Source organism: Myotis davidii, unplaced genomic scaffold (genome assembly GCF_000327345.1).
Source record: "Myotis davidii unplaced genomic scaffold, ASM32734v1 scaffold1975, whole genome shotgun sequence".
Classification (NCBI taxonomy): domain Eukaryota; kingdom Metazoa; phylum Chordata; class Mammalia; order Chiroptera; family Vespertilionidae; genus Myotis; species Myotis davidii.
Window position 1 is genome coordinate 33,956 of NW_006286498.1, and position 19,946 is coordinate 53,901.

The following is a 19,946-nucleotide window of genomic DNA, read 5'->3' on the forward strand; positions in this document are numbered from 1 at the left end:
GGCATGGGGGGGCAGTTAGGGACAACCAGACTGGGCAAGGGGGGGCAGTAAGGGGTGATCAGGCCGGCAGGCAGAAGCAGTTAGGGGTGACCAGGCTGGCAGGGAGGGGCAGTTAGGGGCAATCAGACAGGCAGGCAGGTGAGCAGTTAGGAGCTAGTAGTCCTGGATTGTGAAAGGGATGTCCGACTGCCCCTGAGGGGTCCTGGATTGGAAAAGGTGCAGGCTGGGCTGAGGGGACCCGACCCCTGTGCACGAATTTCATGCACTGGCCTTTAGTAAAAATATATTTTTTAAAAGAAGAAGCAGCCCTAGCTGGCTTGGCTCAGTGGATAGAGCCTTGGCCTGTGGACTGAAGGGTCCCGGGTTCGATTCCGGCCAAGGGCACATGCTTGGGTTGCGGGCTTGATCCCCAGTGGGGGTGTGCAGGAGGCAGCCAATCAATGATTCTCTCTCATCATTGATGTTTCTATCTCAATCTCTCCTTCTCCCTTCCTCTCTGAAATCAATAAAGAAATATTTTTTTAAAAAAAGAAGCAGCAAACATCCAGGTTACCTATTGGACTGAAAGTTCAAGATAAGGACTCTAATGCTTGAATATGGAAATCAGCAAGAATATGGTGTAGCTATTCAATCATAAGATAGAACTTAGTCATTAATAAGTTTTTGGAACAGGTCCTCTGGAACAAGAACAAAGGCAGAAGCTAATTTCTAAAAATAAGGGCACAGAAAGGGAATTAAGGCTTAAAATGAGACTGGACCTCAAGTATAAAAATTAGGGCACTATCCTCCAGTCAGGCAAGCAGCAAAGCAGTTTGAACCTTAGCCCCCAGCTATGGAGCTGGAGCCAATTATCTCCTGTCTTGGGTAAAGCTTAGTCCTGGGAACTGGGGCAGGGCTGAGTTGTAGATGAGATTCAAGTGAACCCAGTTATAGAAAAGAGAATAACTTCTAATGCCAGAGAGAGGGAGTTGAACAAGGGACATAATACCTATCATACTTTCCAAGGACCCTGAAAAGCTCTGAATTGTCTTGACATTAAGGACAAGCTTTAAGCTCTTATTTTACAAGTTGGTGATCAAGTCTTCACTTCCCTGTCCCTCTTTTTCCAAATACTCAGGGTCCAAAAGGTCCTGTATTGCTCACAGGTCTTCAGTGCTCTTACTTACTTTTTGCTCTAATGAATAAATGCCTGGAATGCAGTAATGCCCAGCCAGTATTCATTAAATTGAGTTCATGGTACTCATCTTGTAGTGACCCAATGATTTGAACCCAGGTCTCTGATTATGAAGTTGTTCTTCAACCATTGCCCTATACTGCCAAACTGTTGTTTCAGACCCATCCTATCCTAAAAGATAGTTGAGATTTACTGCAAAAGCCCTTGGTGCCTTAGCCATTCTGAGAAGTGTTTGGCCACAGAAGCATGGCAAGGAATTTAGTGTCAGTTTCTACTGGGCCAGAGTAGGACTGACATGAACTCTCCCAGCCCATCATGACTGAATAGCCAGAGCTCTCTAGTTTCTCAAAAGAAAACCTGCCACATTCTGTAAATAGCTCAGTGTCCTCCTGGCATTGCAGGACATTAGACACAGAGATGTAGATCAAGGCAGATTTCCTGACACTGTTCAAAGACCAGCTTTCTGACTGGATTTTGATCTCTCTTCTGGCATGTCCTCTGTACTGAACCCACTTAATCTCCACATTGTTTTCCTATTTCCAATTTGTGTATGTGTGACTGAGGGAGCTTGAGAATTAGAGAGTTCCTTATTTGTTTAGTAATCCATCTCTCTACTATTGAATAGGTTAAAATTCCCCTGGAGAAATCTTCCCATTTTTTCCTTCCAATTCTTTCTACTGAAGAAAAAGCAATATAGCTAAGGAAGGTGCTTATAGAAATGGTCCTTTCTCTCCCATGACCTAGAACAAGTTTCTGATGCTTTCTGGGATTATAACACAAGGTTATTCCAGGGAACTGACAGCAATCCATTTGAGTAGAGTGCCAAATTTTACTTTCCTCTAAAACCTGTGGCTATAAAAAAATGGATGTTTTTGTCATGTTTGGAGTGAAAGCTCTCTGTTAGGGAAGATGATGATCTCATAAGCTAAATGTGTCTTCATCTTCATTTAGAAATTTTAATCATTCAGCATGAGGGAGTATTCAACTACTCTGTCATTGGGAGAAATGGAGAAAAGTTAAAACACAGGAATTTGTTTCTGGCAGGCCTGTCTCCTTTTGTGGCTTGCAAGCTACTTAAGAAAAAGAAGGGCAGAAAATCCCCAGTAACTTCCCTAAGTGCTTAATAAGCAAAAGGACAAAGAACATAGAACTATTTCTTGAAATGAACATGAAAACTTTACAAATAGGCACTGCTTTATCTTAGGGTATTTTCTCTTATACTTTAAGTATGTAAAACAGATCAGATATTTTTAAAATGAAGATGGAAGAAAAAAGCATTGCAAGGGATTTCTGCCATAAGTCTCAAGAGAGTCAAAATGAATTGTTTAGTAAAGAAGAAATAATCCAATCAGCCTCTTTACCAATGATTTGTCAATGGTCCTTTTTTCTTTTAAAGAAAATCAAGTCAAGATTGATATCGGGGTACCTTGTATCACTAAGAAGTCTATTTTTGAAACAAATGTCAGTAGGACACAATGTGCCCCATTGTGTAAGCTCTTCAGAACATTATGGACTTGAAACTGTCCACCTGCTTTTAGCAGTTTTGATTTCAAACTGTATGTCTATAACATTGCCACATGGTAATTGTCTCCAACTCAAATGACTTACAGAATCACAAGATTTTATGGCTCCCAAATAGCATGTGTTTTAAAAGTAGGTTTGAAAATATTTTGTTGCTGGCATTGTTCTTAGGCATCCTTTAGCCTACCTTTTCATTCACTTTACAGATAAATATGAGGACTAGCTAGGACTGGACATTAGAACTTCCTGTTGAGTAAACCAGGAAACTATGGCCTGATGTGGGAGAGGAATGACAGGAAAAGTGTCAGGGATTGTGATAAGAAAAAAAAAAAGCACACACCTTGGCAGAACCTGGACTACATAATTCCGGTTTCATGGCTCCTAGTTCAGTTTACTAAGCTTGTGAAACTACGGAAAGATTGGTGTTATAGCAGCTATAACATCTCCACCTGCCTTCAAGGGGTTTGCAATCTAGTTGGATTATAAGATTTTTCCATCCAAGATTTAATGCTACTTATCTGTGGCCTCCAAGACAATATACATCTTTAGTTATCACTGAAATATTTGAAAACCCAATGAAGACAGCTGGGAGTTTTCTGCCCTTTGAGAACAGATATCATCTAACTCAAAAAGGGAGTTTGAAAAAGGGCTGGAAGAAAATTGAGGTCTAATTTACAAAAGGACACCTCCCAGTGGGCAACTGCCATGTTCCTTATGTTTCTAGAACTTAGAACTAAGGATAAAGGCAGGGGGTAAGGGAGCAGTTAGTTGCCTTGATAAAATACACACACACTGCTGCCCAGATTGATACCTCTGGCTTGAAATATAGCAGAGCGCTTGGGAATGAAAATGGGATTGGGAACAGTTGCTTCCAGGTCACATCCCTTGGGCATCCTCAGACTCTTTCACACTCCCAGGACAAATGGCAATTTTATAGGTATTATTCACACTGACATTTCTCTACCTAGAAGAAATTATCTCTTAAGTTGTCACTATCCTAAGATAGATTCATTTTCCATTAAGAAAGACAGAAAGTCGATCTGTCCTTCCAGCTAAAAGACAGAGAAGCAAAGGTGCAGTAACAGATGCCAAATCTTCTCCTTTATTCTTCAGGTGATTACACTAGGCTTTGGCAGAAGGGCTGATGGTTTGATAAAAGTGGCCCTTTCTTTCAAATGATGCATATGAACTCCAGGAAGGAGCATTAATGTCACATGGAAGTCTGCCACTCTGAGCAGAGAGTGGGGAAATATTTCCAACCAAATTTAATCTCACAAGGCCTTTACTCTGATCCAGGGACACTCCCTAACCAATAGGTCCAGACTGGGACATCTGTTCTGAATAAAGAAATGAGGAGATCCCGTTGTGACACTGCTTGTTATTGCACAGATTTAAATAGGCCACATTCCTTTCTCCAGATCTTAACAATTGCTGACAGTAAAATCCCATACAGTACAGCCAATAAAGCAATTTATATCCTGTCCCCAACATGCAGCAATTATATTTCTATTGTCTAGCTTGCTTCTGCACCACTCCTTTTCCAACACACTTAAAATTTCCAAAGGATATCTGCCAAAGGCCACTAGAACCTCCTGGTTGATATAGGGATAAGACAGATCATATCTACTTCTCTCGGATAACATAATATCTTCTTATGCATTACACCCCAGTATATTACCCACCTCCTTTCTCCCATCCTCTTTGCTTTCAGAAAGTGCTTTAAAATGGTGGCTGACAAGCTCCTGCTCACGTGTAGTCTCCAGGTGGGTTCCAACAGTTGTATCAGATAATAAGGTGAAACTACTTTTAAGCTATAAAATAAGCCTTCTGGCTCAAAAAAAAAGAGTTAATGACAATAAAACTGCCATTTCTGTCTCAAACCTGTCAGACTCTTAAATTACAGCTTTGGCAACCCACCTATGAAAAGGATTATAAACTCCCTCAAGCTAAATCCCCTCCAATAATGCAGTTTCTTCTGTTTTGCCACTGGTACCTGGAAAAATCAAACCTAATTTGGCATGTTTACTGAGCCCACACAGCCACTCTTAAGCCGCTTGATTAAAATCCTTTAAGTAGTCAAGATGTAAGCAAAAGCATTAGCAAACACTTACCTAGAGCTTTTTTCATTTGCTGGGTTTTGTCCACCACCTGGAATACCCGCATACCTCCTACTTACCCACCTGCATTTCTGAAAATTGCCTTCCTACTGCTAGCACAGGCAGAGCCTTGAGGACAAAAGACAACTGGACTGGTTCCGTATACCACAAGAAAAGCACTTCACTACTGAGTCAGAAGCTCACCTACTTCCTAGCTCCATGGATAATTACGCTCTCTCCCAGCCATAACTGACTTTCTTAAGGATCAGAGACCAGGAAAGGAATTTGGGGAATTGCTTTTTTCACTTTTTCATCAAAATTGGCCTCCTAAACTTTAACTTGCCTTGGCAGTGACATTCCCCCTCATCTGCATGCTATGGCAGTCCCAGGAGAATTAAATTGGTATTTTCTGACACTAATTAGTTATCTGCTCTTGCCATTTCTTTAATAATTATGTGGATTTTTCCACATGTATTATGCCAAGCAGATCCTGAGCTCTGAAATAATCAACTATCAGAACTTCCTTTTCATATGAAGGAGGAAATAATGGTGGCAGAGGGCAAGGGCTTCTCCAAGGCTACCTATGAGCTGATATGACAGTTCTGCTACTTTTGTCTCACTAAGCATACACGAGGTGGAAGGGGTTGCCAAGTCCCCTACAGAGCTGGATGTCCTTGAGGCTTGATCAGTAACTTCTATTGATTTAGCCTTCTTCCACCTGCTTTTTGTTTTTCCTTTGTTTTTTTGTCTGTAATTGTATTTTTATTTTTCAATTACAGTTGACATAAAATACTAATTAGTTTCGTGTACAATGTAGTGATTAGACATTTATATAACGTGTGAATTGATCACCCAATAAGTTTAGTACCCAACCAACATGTAATAGGTCGTTTTTAAGGTTCAACATGGAAGTTTGAAATTTGGAGCCAGGTCCACATCAGTTAGGCTTAATTGAGCACAGATTTAATGCTGTTTTTTCTTGAGGGAGTGCCATCCAAAAAAGAAACTCCATCGTCTTTGAAAAAGCTCCTTAGAAAGAAACAATTCAGAAAAGGTAGAAAAGTTAGGCTGAGAGGAAAAAGGAAAGTGCTTGAGGGACGCAAGTTTTTCCTATTGTCTTATGTCAAAAGTGCTTCAAACTAGGAATGGCTTCTTTGGTAATCTGTTCTTCTGTTACATGTTCCTGGGAACCAGATGAGAAGTCTCACTTTGTCTATCTGGCCACCTCTTGTTAGCATTTAACTGTGCTTATCATCTGGTGGGTGTTTCAGTTACTGAGTTAGTTGTGTGTTTTTTCTCTTAAAAGGTATCAAGATTCTCAAACTCCTTTCTTTACCTGTTTAAAAAAGAGCCTAATTCCCCTAAATTCAGTCCAAAGTGATTTTATCACACAAATGTCCCTTATTTCTTCCTTTCAAAACAAATAAATGGCAATTTCTCTTAGAACTATCAATTATTTAGACTTGAAAGATCAAAACTAGTTAAATTAAGTAACTAAATTCAAATGAGATCAAATGGGAAATGAAACCAGCAGGGTATTTTCATATTCTAAGCAGGAGACAGAAATATGTTGGCAAAGACAGAAGGTGGCTTTCTCTATGTATTATCTTAGCATGACAAGGCTCTTTCTAGCTGATTCAGACTACCTTTTCTAAAAAAACCCACTAGTTTTCTGGCCAATTTCATTCTTCTTAGTAGCTTTTGTTTCTATAACAAGGTCTGGCCCCGGCAAAGGGTAAAATAGATAAAAATTGTCTTTGGCTCCCCTCCAGTTAGAAATGTAGACCTAGTGATTCAGGAAATAAGCTGCAATGAGAGGAGAGTTGAAGCCATAGATAATAACACTGAGAGAAGTAAGTGAAGGGCAAAACCTTAAAGGGGTCTTGCTTATTCCACAAATCTTCATCAATTATCTCCTAAGCCAGACCCTGTGAGTAGAATCTGGGGGTGCAATGGTACACCTCCTTTGAGAGAGCAGAACTAAGAAGAAAAAAACAGAGAAGGAACATTAGAGAGGTAGGAGGAGAACCCACTGCCTTCAGGATCAAAGAGCCACTGGAAGAGTGAATACAGACATACCACTTTTTATTGTGCTTCGCTTTATTGCACTTCACAGATGTTGCATTTTTTTACAAATTGAAGGCAAGACCCTCTAACAGCAAAAGTATTAGGACTCCCTTTATTGTGATACTTACTTTAGTAGAGTGGTCTGGGACTGAACCCATGATATCTCCAAAGTATGGCTATATAGTGAAAAAGGCCAGTGGTGTCACATGAGCTGTTGATGTCTGAAGGAAGGTCTTTGAATTTGGTAACCAAGTATATAGTTCAAGAAGCAATTTCAGTAAATTGGAGGGAATGAAAGTTTGATCACAGGTGTATAAGGGCAAAGTGGTTTTAAAATCAAGAGATAGTAAAGGTATATTTTTCAAGAAGATTGGTGATGATGGGGAGAGATGTATAAGAGGGTATCAGGATCAAAAGAGGTGGGAGGGATGGTTTTTGTTTCATTTTTGTTTATCAGTAAACAGAATCACCTGAGTAAAATTTTAAGCGAACAGATCAATAGATGGTTTTGAAATTACAGCAAGCATTAGAATCACAAAAAGGCCAGCTAAGCCCCACCCCAGAATTTTAAATTCCAAACATTTGGGTGGTGCCTAAGAAATGGCATTTCTAACAAATTCCCAGGTGAGTCTGATGCTACTAGTGCAGGGAACCAAACATTTAGAACCATTGGAATAGATCAAAAAAGGAAAAATAAGTAAAAGAGAATAAATGGAGCTGAGTTTTAAGACAAGACAAAATATGGTATGTAAGGAATAAGCAGACTAAATCTTAGGAAAAAGTACATTTTCTATCAGATAGGAATGATATAAGGGATGGATGAAGATACAGCAATATGTTGAGAAAGAGAAGAAGGACATTGAGGTGATAAAGCTCATATCAGATGGTTTCCATCTTCTCAGTAAAGAAAGAGGAGAAATAAGCAAGATCATGCAAGGGGGGTAGGACTGTAAGGATTAGGGACTGGGGAAAGTTTAGAATAAGCATTATTTACAGATTTAGAAGAGAATCAACTTTAGGGTGATAGATGATGGCATTGATTTTAGAAATGGTGAGTTTGAGATGGTAGTGAGCCATCAATGTAGATTTGCTCAGCAGGCTGTTGGCTTAAATAAATGCTTACTTTCTGCAACTTCCACTATAGGATATACTCCATGAGGGTAAGGTTTTTTGTCTGTTTTGTCTGCCTTATCCATAGCACCAAGAATAGAGTGCTTGGCACAGAATAGACACTCAAACATGCATTGGAATGAACCTGAGAGAGGTTGGTTATTGTACATGAAAGTAGTATATAGTAGAAACCTTCATGTATCTATGCAGTTAGAACATTATGGTGGTTAAGAGAGTGAATTCTGGAATCTGAAGACCAGGGATCTAATCCCAGTCTCATAGTGCCTCAGTTTCTTCCCTTCAATCATGTGGAATGATTGTGTATAGACTGCAAGGTTGCTGTGAGAATTAAATTTTATATATATATATGTGTGTGTGTGTGTGTATATATATAGTACCTAACACAGTTCCTCACACAGATTAAGCACTGAATAAATGTTAGTTGGCTCTTTATTATCTACATTACTCATGAAATTATTTAAGGAGTGTTTATTAACCAGGTTGAGTCAACATATGTAATTCAAGGTAGTAAAACATCATTTCTTGGAAAACAAATTATTTCAGACTTCATCCTTCTCCCCCTACCTCCCCACTGGTAGGGATATTGAGGCATAACTCTATTTAATATAGAATAGATGATCATCAAAATTGGTGTTTTTACTTCATATCTGATATACCATCCAAAAGCCTTTCCTTGATCAGAAGCACTTTTCTAGGTATGCATTTTAAGGCCTGCCTCCAGACTAAAATCTACTACTATTGTGTGCACTGCTGGTGGGAATGCAGGCTGGTGCAGCCACTGTGGAGAACAATATGGAGTTTCCTCAAAAAACTAAAAATGACCCATTTGACCTTGTGATCCCACTTCTAGGAATATATCCCAAGAAACTAAAAACACCAATCAGAAAGGATATCACGCCTATATTCACAGGAGCACAATTTACCATAGCTAAGATTTGGAAACCGCCTAAGTGCCCATCAGCAGATGAGTAGATTAAAAAACAGTGGTACATCTACACAATGGAATACTATGCTGCTATAAAAAAAGAAAGAATTCTTACCATTTGCAACAGCATGGATGGACCTGGAGAGCATTAAAAAATAAATAAATAATTAAATTAAATTAAAATTTAAAAAAAGAAAGAATTGTGGATGACAAAAGAATTACAGAAAGTCCTAGTACCTATTTTCATGGGATCAATATAAAAGCATTGCCTGCCTTTACCTGAGGTAATTATGTAGTGTACTACTAACACATTATTTTCTTGATGTAATACATGTGAGTGCTACACTGATATTTATCATTATAAATAATGGCTTACTATACTAGTATAGGGTAATATGTGTTCTAATAACTATTTTACCCTTGTTATTACCCACACAGGATTATTTCATGTTTGCATATATCATATTTAATAATAAACAACTTATATTTTAGTCATTTATGGTTTCTTTACTTAGGATCTGTTGCAATGATAGATACAGAAATAGAAAATTGAGTCACTGCTTTCAAAGAACCTATCTATAATAATAAAAGCATAATATGCTAATTAGACTGGACAGCCGAACTACCTTCTGGAAGTCATTTCAGACGTCCTTCCGGACGACCTTCCGGATGAAGCCGTGGCAGCAGGGGCTGAGGCAGAGGTGGTTAGGAGTGATCAGGCAGTTAGGGGCGATCAGGCAAGCAGGCCAGTGATTAGGGGCAATCAGGTAGGCAGGCAGGGGGGTTAGGGGCGATCAGACAGGCAGATAGGCAAGCGGTTAGGAGCCAGCGGTCCCAGATTGCAAGAGGGATGTCCGACTGCCAATTTAGGCCTGATTCCAGCAGTCGGATACCCCCTGAGGGGTCCTGGATTGTGAGAGGATGCAGGCCAGGCTGAGAATTTCATGCACCAGGCCTCTAGTGTTTTAGTAAACATACTCTTCAAAAATAATTCAAGGATAATAGCAAACACTCAAGTACCATAGTCCTGAGTATTGTAGTCCTATGTCACACCTCATGGTAGTGGGGGGGGGGGCACATATAACAAATATGGACTATTATACTCATCCCACAAGAATTTCCAGTCAAATAAGCCAGTCAGAGAAAGATAAGCATCACATGATCTCGCTTTTATGTGGAATCTAATGAACAAAATAAACTGATGAACAAAATAGATCTAGAGACATTGAAGCATACAACAGACTGATGTATTTTAGAGGGAAAGGAATGGTGGGAAAAGATTAACCGAAGAACTTATATGCATAACCCATGGACAATGGTGCAGTGAAGGCCTCGGAAGGGGGTGGGAGCAAGTTGGAGAGGGTTTATGGGGGGAGGGGACAACTGTAATACTTTCAACAATAAAGATAAGTTTAAAAAATAAAAAGAATTTCCAGTCAAGTGATGGAAATAAAACATAAGAGCATGGAAATTAAAATAAGAAAACAAGTGTTAAACAGTGATATGTCACAAGGGAATATAAGATGAGTTGCAAAGTAGCAACAACAACAAAAATAGGAAAAAAATTGAGTCAGTTACCCTAAGCCAATATGCCTCAGGACAAAAGGCCAACCAGTGTCGTTTTCTTAACTTACCATCAAGATAAAAGTATTTTAGAACCCACTGAATGCTACTACTTTTCTAATCTAAGCACTTACCAATCAATTGCTTATCTACACTAATAAAAAACAAACATACAAATTGACCATACCTTCGTTATGCCTTAAGCCACTCTCACCAGCCAGTCAGAGCGACTATATGCAAATTAACCCAACCAAGATGGAGGCCGGCAGCCCACGGAGCTGGAGTAAGCAAGAGGCTTGCTTGCTCCAGTGATGGAGGAAGCCAAGGTTCTCCACCTGCCATGGCCTGGCTCTGAGCTACAGCCCCTCATCCAGGCTGGCCAGGCACCCCAGCGGGACCCCCACTCTGATCCAGAACACCCTTCAGGGCAAACCAGCCAGCCCCCACCCATGCATCAGGCCTCTAGCCTATATAATAAAAGGGTAATATGCAAATTGACCCTAACAGCAGAACAACTGAGAATGACTGGTCACTATGGCACACACCAACCAACAGGGGGCAGATGCTCAATGCAGGAGCTATCCTCTGGTGATCAGTGCGCTCCCAAAGTGGGAGCTCTGCTCAGCCACAAGCCAGGATGATAGCTGCCAGCACAGCAGTGGTGGCGGGAGCCTCTCCTGCCTCCTCAGCAGCACTATGGATGTCTGACTGCAGCTTAGGTCTGCTCCCTGCTGGTAAGTAGACATCCCTCGAGGGCTGCCAGGCTGCCAGAGGGATGTCTGACTGCCAGCTTGGGACCGATCCCCCAGGGAGTGGGCCTAAGCCAGCAGGTGGACATCCTCTGAGGGGTCCCAGACCGCCAGAGGGCATAGGCCAGGCTGAGGGACACCCCCCCACCCCCGAGTGCACAAATTTTTGTGCACTGGGCTTCTAGTAGTAATATAAGACTTTATATTTACAGCAAACAGGTATATTAAAGTGGCAAATGACTGATGAAAATACTGTCTCTAAACTTTTTAATTTTTTTTTTTAGAGGGCTGATATAGCTGTTGCTCCACTCACTATAACGCTGGTCCGTGAAGAAGTCATCGATTTCTCAAAGCCATTTATGAGCCTGGGCATCTCCATCATGATAAAGAAGCCTCAGAAATCAAAACCAGGAGTATTCTCATTTCTGGATCCCTTGGCTTATGAAATCTGGATGTGCATTGTCTTCGCTTACATTGGTGTCAGTGTAGTTCTTTTCCTAGTCAGCAGATTCAGCCCTTATGAATGGCACTTGGAAGACAACAATGAAGAACCTCGTGACCCACAAAGCCCTCCTGATCCTCCAAATGAATTTGGGATATTCAACAGTCTTTGGTTTTCCTTGGGTGCCTTTATGCAGCAAGGATGTGATATTTCTCCAAGGTTAGTTTCCATGTCATACCCAATACCTCCTTGTATTTTATGGCCATGATCCATTAATGTACATCTCAAGTCCAGATTTCCTTCATTGAACATTCCATCCAATGACAAATTATCATCAAGCCCTTTTGTTTGCTTGTGTCCATGAAGTGAGTGTGTTATTGGTGTTGCTTTGAATGTCTTTTGTGCATTTCTAGGGTATAGTATATTCATATACATTATAGTAAACATTTGAACTCTGGATAAAAGCAACATTGCCAACTCATATTAATTTTATTCAGATAAAGCTAATACTAAATCTTTGTTATAGCAAACAGAAATAGTTTCCTCATTGAGTTAAAACATTTTCTCATTTATAGAGAGATTAGATCTAGCAAAAATTTGAAAGAAGATAGAACTCTTCTTTAAAACCTTCATACCTTCCACTTTCAATGTCCTTAATTTTTACATTCTGTTCTCACCCTGCTTAGAACTATCCATTTTAGTGTCTTACCCAAGTTTTTCTTTATAACAAAAACTATAAAAAAATTTTTAAAAAGAGGAAATCTGTGTGACCTTGAATTGGACAAAGAGTTTATAGAACACAAAAAAACACAATGCATTTTAAAAATTGATAAACTAGACTTCATCAAAATTCAGAATTTTACATTTCAAAAGACATTAATAAGAAAATAAAAAGACAAGCCAAGACTGGGAGAAAATGTTAGCAAACTGTACATCTCATAAAGGACATATCCTGAATATATGAAGATATCTTGCTATTCAATAAAAAGAGAAACAATCCAATTTTTAAAGTGGACAAAACATTTGAGTAGACATTTTTCCCAAAGAAGATACACAAATGGTTAATAATCATATGCAAAGATGCTCAACATCATTAGTCATTAGGAAAATGCAAATTAAAATCACAATGAGGATCCTCTAGAATTGCCATAATCAAAAAGACAAGAGGTGGTGAAGATATAGACTGACTGTAGCTCTCATCCATTTATAGTGTGAAATGCAAAGTGCTACAGCCAAATTACAAAATGGTTCAGCATTTTCTTGTAGTTTACATAGATTTAAACTATGACACATCAATTCCACTCTTATTTACCTAACAGAAACGAAAACATGTATCTACATAAAAACCTATACACAGGTGTTCATAGAAGCTTTATTCATAATAGCCAAAAAGTGGAAACAACCCAAATGCCCATCAAAAAATGAATGGATAATCAAAATGTGGCATATCCTTACAATGGAATATTATTCAGCAATTTAAAAAAACAGACTACTGACACATACTACAATGTGGATCAACTTTGAAAACATTATGCTAAGTGAAAGAAGCCAGAGACAAAACACCATGTATTATATGAGTCCCATTTGTTGAATTCCATTTACATTGTAGCATTCCATTTGTCCGCAACAGACAACTATATAGAGGCATAAAGTACATTAGTGGTTTCCAGGGGAGTTGGAGGGAGCAGAGAGAGGCTAATCAGGACCAGGATTAGGGTGAGGCGAGACTGAATAGAAAAAGTTCAGGGGTCAGATTCAGTTTTTATTTAAAATGTTGGCTTTGGGTTTGTTATAGTTGTTTTGCATTAATTTTGGGCTTTTTAAATATTGCATTAAAGTGCTATTTATCTTGATTAGTGAGATTTTTGCACCCCCTTAAATTTTGTGCATGGGACTAATGCCCCACTTGCCTCACCCTAATCCCAGCCTTGTCAGGATTAACTACAAATGGGTCTAAGGGAACTTTAGGGAATATATGTTCCAAAACAATTGTGGTGATGGTTACACAACTCTAAATTTACTAAAATTACTATTTGTACATTTACAATGGTGAATTTTATGGTATGCAAATGTCATCTCAGTAAAACTACCGAAAATATTGTGAATATCCTGGACTCACCCACGTAGTTTAACTCACCTAAACAAAAATGGTAGTTAATTCATAATGATAAAATATCAGAAGCAAATAGAGCATCTTTATGATCAGAAGAAAATGCTTTGCTTTAAAATAAAATGTTGCAGCTTTGGTAAAATTGAACATGTATTCAAATACTTATCAGAATCAATTACACAAACATATAGGAATTTTCATTTAGAATATAAGGACTCAGAAAGTCACCTACCAGGTTTTAATTTTTTATTAAATTTATTGGGGTGACATTTGTTAATAAGATTATATAGTTTTCAAGTATAGATTTCTATACTACATGATCTGTATAGGTTTTTAAAGTATACTTCATTTTGAGATTATTCACTTTGATCACAAAACATTTCAAATGAAGTTTTGCAGTATAACTCACCTGGTAACCATCTTCAACAGCTTTTCAGCATAACATGTGAGGTAAGCATCATTTGTAGTCATACCTTTTTGCCACCCTTAATCTGTTTGGTCAGATTCTCCAAATTATTTCACTCTCTGTTTCGTTTGTGCTTAGAATGTGTGTCATTCTGTGCTGTCACCTGGGAGTACATTTGTTTCACTAGTTGGTTTTCCTATTTTTTTTTAAACATTCACCTCAAGAAACCAAGGTTTCTGAATGATCCCGTAATTGAATGATCTTTAACATGGCTGGTAATCTGTGTTGAGACAATGCTAAGGTCATTAAGGCTGGAGATTTTATCGGTTTCTGTAAGTGAATTTTCAAAACTAAATTTGTGATATCCCCACTGGAGTGCTGCATACTACTATGCATACTTAAACAGGTCTCTTAAAAAGTCATTTGTTTTTAGAAGTATTCATGTATATCACTTTGTTAAGTGATGGTTTAAAGACGATGGCCTGAAAATGACAAGCTCAACAATTTTTTTTTCAGCAGAATTTAAGCTCTTGTGAGGCACTGAAATATGTCAAATTCTTTTTTTTTTCCAAGGTACAGATTTTGTTATACTGTACTGGATACTGTCATACAGAGGAATTGTTTTCAAATTTCTTAACCATAGCCCTCGGTACAAAATTTTTCATCATGACTCAGTACACATATGTGTATATAACAAGTGTCACCAGACATTACCCTTACAGTGTACCATGCAGTTTAATGTTTTATATTCTTTTTTAATGCTGATGGAAACTCAATTGGGCACACAGCCTATGGAATAACACTGGTCTAGAGTAAGAAGTATTATCCTTATTGTTCTTTTGAATAATAAATTATCTTTCTGAGCTCCATACTTTCTACCATATGGGTGATCCCTCCTTCAATACTGCCTTTTGTGTCCTTTGAAAGAAATTATATCTTTAAGTTTCTTGATAAAATGTTATACTTCTTAGCAAGTTTATTATATACCAGTAAGGAGGAAACATATTTCCCCTTGTCTTGAGAGCTCTATTGGTTATATATTTGTGCTCAATTGTATAACAGCAAACCCCACTGAAATGTGCTTCTTTATTAGCACTTTTAGAAATTCCTTATAATAACATAGTTGCGCTCTAAGATTCATTGTTGTCTTAATTGCAAACACCAGTATTATACTTTATTTCTGTTTAATGGCCACACTTGGGATGCAAACTCTCCAGTGAGTCCAGAATATGCGCATGCATTTTACTTTTACTTTTCTCAAAACTGAGGTAATTCAAGGAACTATAAGATACAGTTTTAAAGTAAAATGATCAAATATCATGACATGAAAATATGTCAGAGATAAATGAACCCAACTGCTTCTATTTACTGAAGGCACAGGGACAACAATCTTCACTGAGCTCTACCCCCTGCACTTTATCTGTGTTATCATATGGATTTTATTCCTCAAAGCACTGCCACAGGGTAGGCATTATACTTATTTTTAAATTGAGGGAGGTGATGCTCAGGTTAACTTGCCAGGCACACAGCTGAAGAACGGCAAAGCCAGTATTCAAACCTAACTCCAACTCCAAGACCCTTCCATGTCATGTCATGCTGCATTTCTTATATCAGAGACAAAGGAGCCATACCCAGAGAGATAATGTAATGAACCCAATGTCATAGAGATTTTAAGAGCCAGCAGTATAATTGCTTCCACAATCATATACTACTCCCATTACTGACCTCAAGGTGCATCTCTTGTTCCATTCTTTTCTTCATGTTCATGCACCAGAGCTGTTTTCCAGTCCCCCAAACTCTGATGAAACTCTGCCTTTGCCCTTGTTGTTAAAGAAATAAGGCAATGAGTATTTAAAATGCTGTTGAGCATGTATTCATTCAAAGTAAAAGACTAGGAAATCAGCAATAAGACATCATGAGGAAAACTGAGCATCATTCTATTTCCATCAAACTAAGCTATTGACAGTAACCTAGAAGCTTAGTTTAGTCAGTATTAGGCTTGATATTTTCAACTACCTCATAGGGTGAACAATTCAGCTGGAGTCTGAATCACCTTTAGAAAGGGTAATCAATGTAATAAGCTGAGGTTATATACACACATGAACTAATTTACTGGGGGAAGTCTGTATACTTAATAATACACTTCACTATTAACTAAGAAACTCTAGTTTCTTATTATTACAGATAACAAGAGCATTGTATATTATTTTGCAATGTTTTTATGTCTGAGAAAAAAAAATTGAGAGCATAATAGTTAAATATGTGGGTGCTGGAATTAGTCTCACTAGATTCACAATCTGCTTAGCAGTTGTGTAACCTGAGGCAGGTTACTAAACTTTGCTAAACCTCAGTTCCTCATGTAGGTTCTCAATAAATGTTAGCTATTATCATTTTTAAACTGGCTGCTCTTAATTATCCTATTTTCACAAATACTAATAGTTAATATTGCATTTGATTTTTAGTTCCTAAAACTCTGTATAAATACAGATGACATTTTATCAGTGCCAAATAGAAGAATTCTGATGATAAATAACTTTAACAGCACTCCATCTTGAACACATATAGTGCTTTCCTTAAGGATTACATCAATAGCAAATAGTTTGATTACATTATCCCATGATGACTTATTGATATTGGTAGGAGGTTGCAATTTTTTGAATCTGAAGTATATTTCATTTGTAAAACTTCAATAGAACTGCTAAGCTATCCAAAGTCCAAATCCTTCCAGACAAATGCTCCCCCTGCTGACTTTCTTCAGAGCTGCAGAAACATCTGAGGGCTGGCCAAGTTGGAGGATGTGAGGATTGGGGGAATTACAGCAGAGAAAATGGGGAGAACACACTAACTGAACCTGATAGTGGTATACAGATTTTTCCAAAGGCAGTACTCTCCTGTTAAGTTTTCAAGATATCAAATATTTTGAAGAACAGAGAGGAGGATTTGTCCAGGTTAATTGATACATAGATCCTTCTCTAAAATGAAAAGCATGTGCAGAATAATAAGACATGAAGGGTATAAAATAAATGGGGTCAAACACAACAGGATATTTTTACTCCATTGTAAACAATATCCTTTCCTTTGCTGATGTATAGCCACTGTCTTCATTGAACTACAAATTCACTTCTAAGCAGTAGTGATGAGGTAATAAATTAATGATATTATAGCAGGATTTTTATTGCAATAATTTCATAAGTTTTCTGACTGAAAGGTATAGTTTTCAGTCTTTGGGAGATGGTTACTTATTCCCATTAGAGAAGACTATAAAAGCCAAAGATTGATTCTGCACATTTTTAAACAATCTGTCATAGACACAGCATTGAATGGAATGTGGAAATGATGCAGACCTAGAAAGAAAAAAGGGGAGAGTAAGGAATGATAGTTTGTACAAAAGAGAAGTGGTTTGTAATTCAAGTTCATTATCTTGTAAAGCCAGTAAAGTGCAAATTTCAAAATTTACTTACAAAATGAAGGTTACAGCACATAGCTTACTTTTTTGTTTTTTTTATTTTATTCTATTTTTGCCATCACCACTTATCCCCTCTATGCCTTCTTTCACCTCAACCCACCCTCCTCCCCCCACAATCACCATTACTTTTTTAAATTTCTTTATTGATTAAGGTATTACATATATGTCTTTATCCCCCGATTGCCCTTACCCCCACCCCCACTCATGCCCTCACCCCCCTGGTGTCTGTGTCCATGGTTTAGGCTTATATGCATGCATACGAGTCCTTTGATTGATCGCTCCTCCTTAGCCCCACCCTCCTGTACCTCCCCTCTGAGGTTTGACGGTCTGATCGATGCTTCTCTGTCTCTGGATCTGTTTTGGTTCATCAATTTATGTTGTTCATTATATTCCACAAATGAGTGAGATCATGTGATATTTATCTTTCTCTGACTGGCTTATTTCACTTAGCATAATGCTCTCCAGTTCCATCCATGCTATTGCAAATGGTAAGAATTCCTGCTTTTTTACTGCAGCGTAGTATTCCATTGAATCACCATTACTTTTATTATCATTTCATAGCTTATAAAGTACACTTCACTATTAACTAAGAAACTCTAGTTTCTTATTATTAGAGATAACAAGAGCATTGTATATTATTTTGTTTTATTTTTATGTCTGTTTTTCTCTAGTTGCTAATTTACTTTCATTAACTTCACACCTCCTCTTACATTTCTTCAAAAGGTATGATTTGCTCTTTAAAATGCATTTTTATAAATACTAAATGTTCAGTTTTGTACAGTCATTTCATTATGCTAACCTCAAAATCTGTCTTGTGCAACAAAAACTGGGGTAGTAATGCTTATATCAGAAGAAAAAGACTTTAAAACAAAGGCCACAGTAAGAGACAATGAAGTACACTATAGAATGATAAACGGAGCAATCCAACAAGAGGATATAAGCCTTGTAAACATTTATGCACCCAACATAGGAGAACCTAAATATTTAATGCAAATCTTGATGGACATAAAGGGAGAAATCAAAAGCTATACAGTCATAGAAGGGGATTTTAACACCTCATGGACATTAATGGATAGATCTTTCAGACAAAAAAAAATCTACAAACTGCAGCCTTAAATTACACACTAGATCAGAGATTTCACTGATATCCCCAAATGAATAGAATCAGAAATGAAAGATGAGAAGTAAAAACTGAAACCACAGAAATACAAAGGATTTAAGAAAACATTATGAACAGCTATATGCCAACAAATTGGACAATCTGGGCAAAATAGATAAAATCCAAGAAATATACAATCTTCTAAAACTGAATCAGGAAGAATCAGATAATCTGAATAGATAGATTACAACTAATGAAATTAAAGCTGTAAAAAAAAAAAAAAAGTCCTAGACCAGATGACTTCACAGGTGAGTTTTATCAAATATTTAAAATATTTAAAGAACAATTAACATCTATCCTTCTCAAACTATCCCAAAAAGTTTAAGAGGAGGGAAGATTCCCAAGCTCATTTTACAAAACCAGCATTATCCTGACCTCAAAATCAGATAAAGACACTACAAAAAAGAAAATTATAGGCATACTTATATCTGACAAGACAGATGTTATACAAAGGTTATAGTAAGAGACTAAGAAGAACACTACTAGAATGATAACGGAGCAATCCAACAAGAGGATATAAGCCTTGTAAACATTTATGCACCCAACATAGGAGAACCTAAATATTTAATGCAAATCTTGATGGACATAAAGGGAGAAATCAAAAGCTATACAGTCATAGAAGGGGATTTTAACACCTCATGGACATTAATGGATAGATCTTTCAGACAAAAAAAAATCTACAAACTGCAGCCTTAAATTACACACTAGATCAGAGATTTCACTGATATCTTCAGAGCATTTCAGCCCAAAGCAGCAAAATATACATCTTTTTCAAGTGCACATGGAACATTTTCTAGGATAGACCACATGTTAAAACACAAGATAAGTCTCAATAAATTTAAGAAGGTTGAAGTCATATCAAGCATCTTCTCTGACCACAGTGGTATGAAACTAGAAATTAATCACAAGAAAAAAACTAAAAAACACACAAAGACATGGAGGCTAAATAAAATGCTACTAAACAATGACTGGGTTAACAATGTGATCAAGGACGAAATCAAAAGATACCTTGAAACAAATGAAAATGAGAACAAAACAACCCGAAATCTATGGGACACAACAAAAGGAGCCCTAAGGGGAAGTCATAGACTTATAGGCTTACCTCAATAAACAAGAAAAATCTCTAATAAACAATCT

The 19,946-nt window shown here is 37.7% G+C and overlaps 1 protein-coding gene across 1 annotated transcript in view; it reads left to right on the forward strand.

The window, feature by feature from the left end:
* Positions 1-19,946, forward strand: part of GRIA3 (glutamate ionotropic receptor AMPA type subunit 3) — a gene marked incomplete at its 5' end in the record, with an annotated part of 128,499 nt that overhangs the window by 31,761 nt on the left and 76,792 nt on the right. Inside the window, 1 exon segment of the mRNA XM_015560206.1 lies at positions 11,511-11,887. Within this exon segment, the coding sequence (XP_015415692.1) occupies positions 11,511-11,887 (377 nt within the window).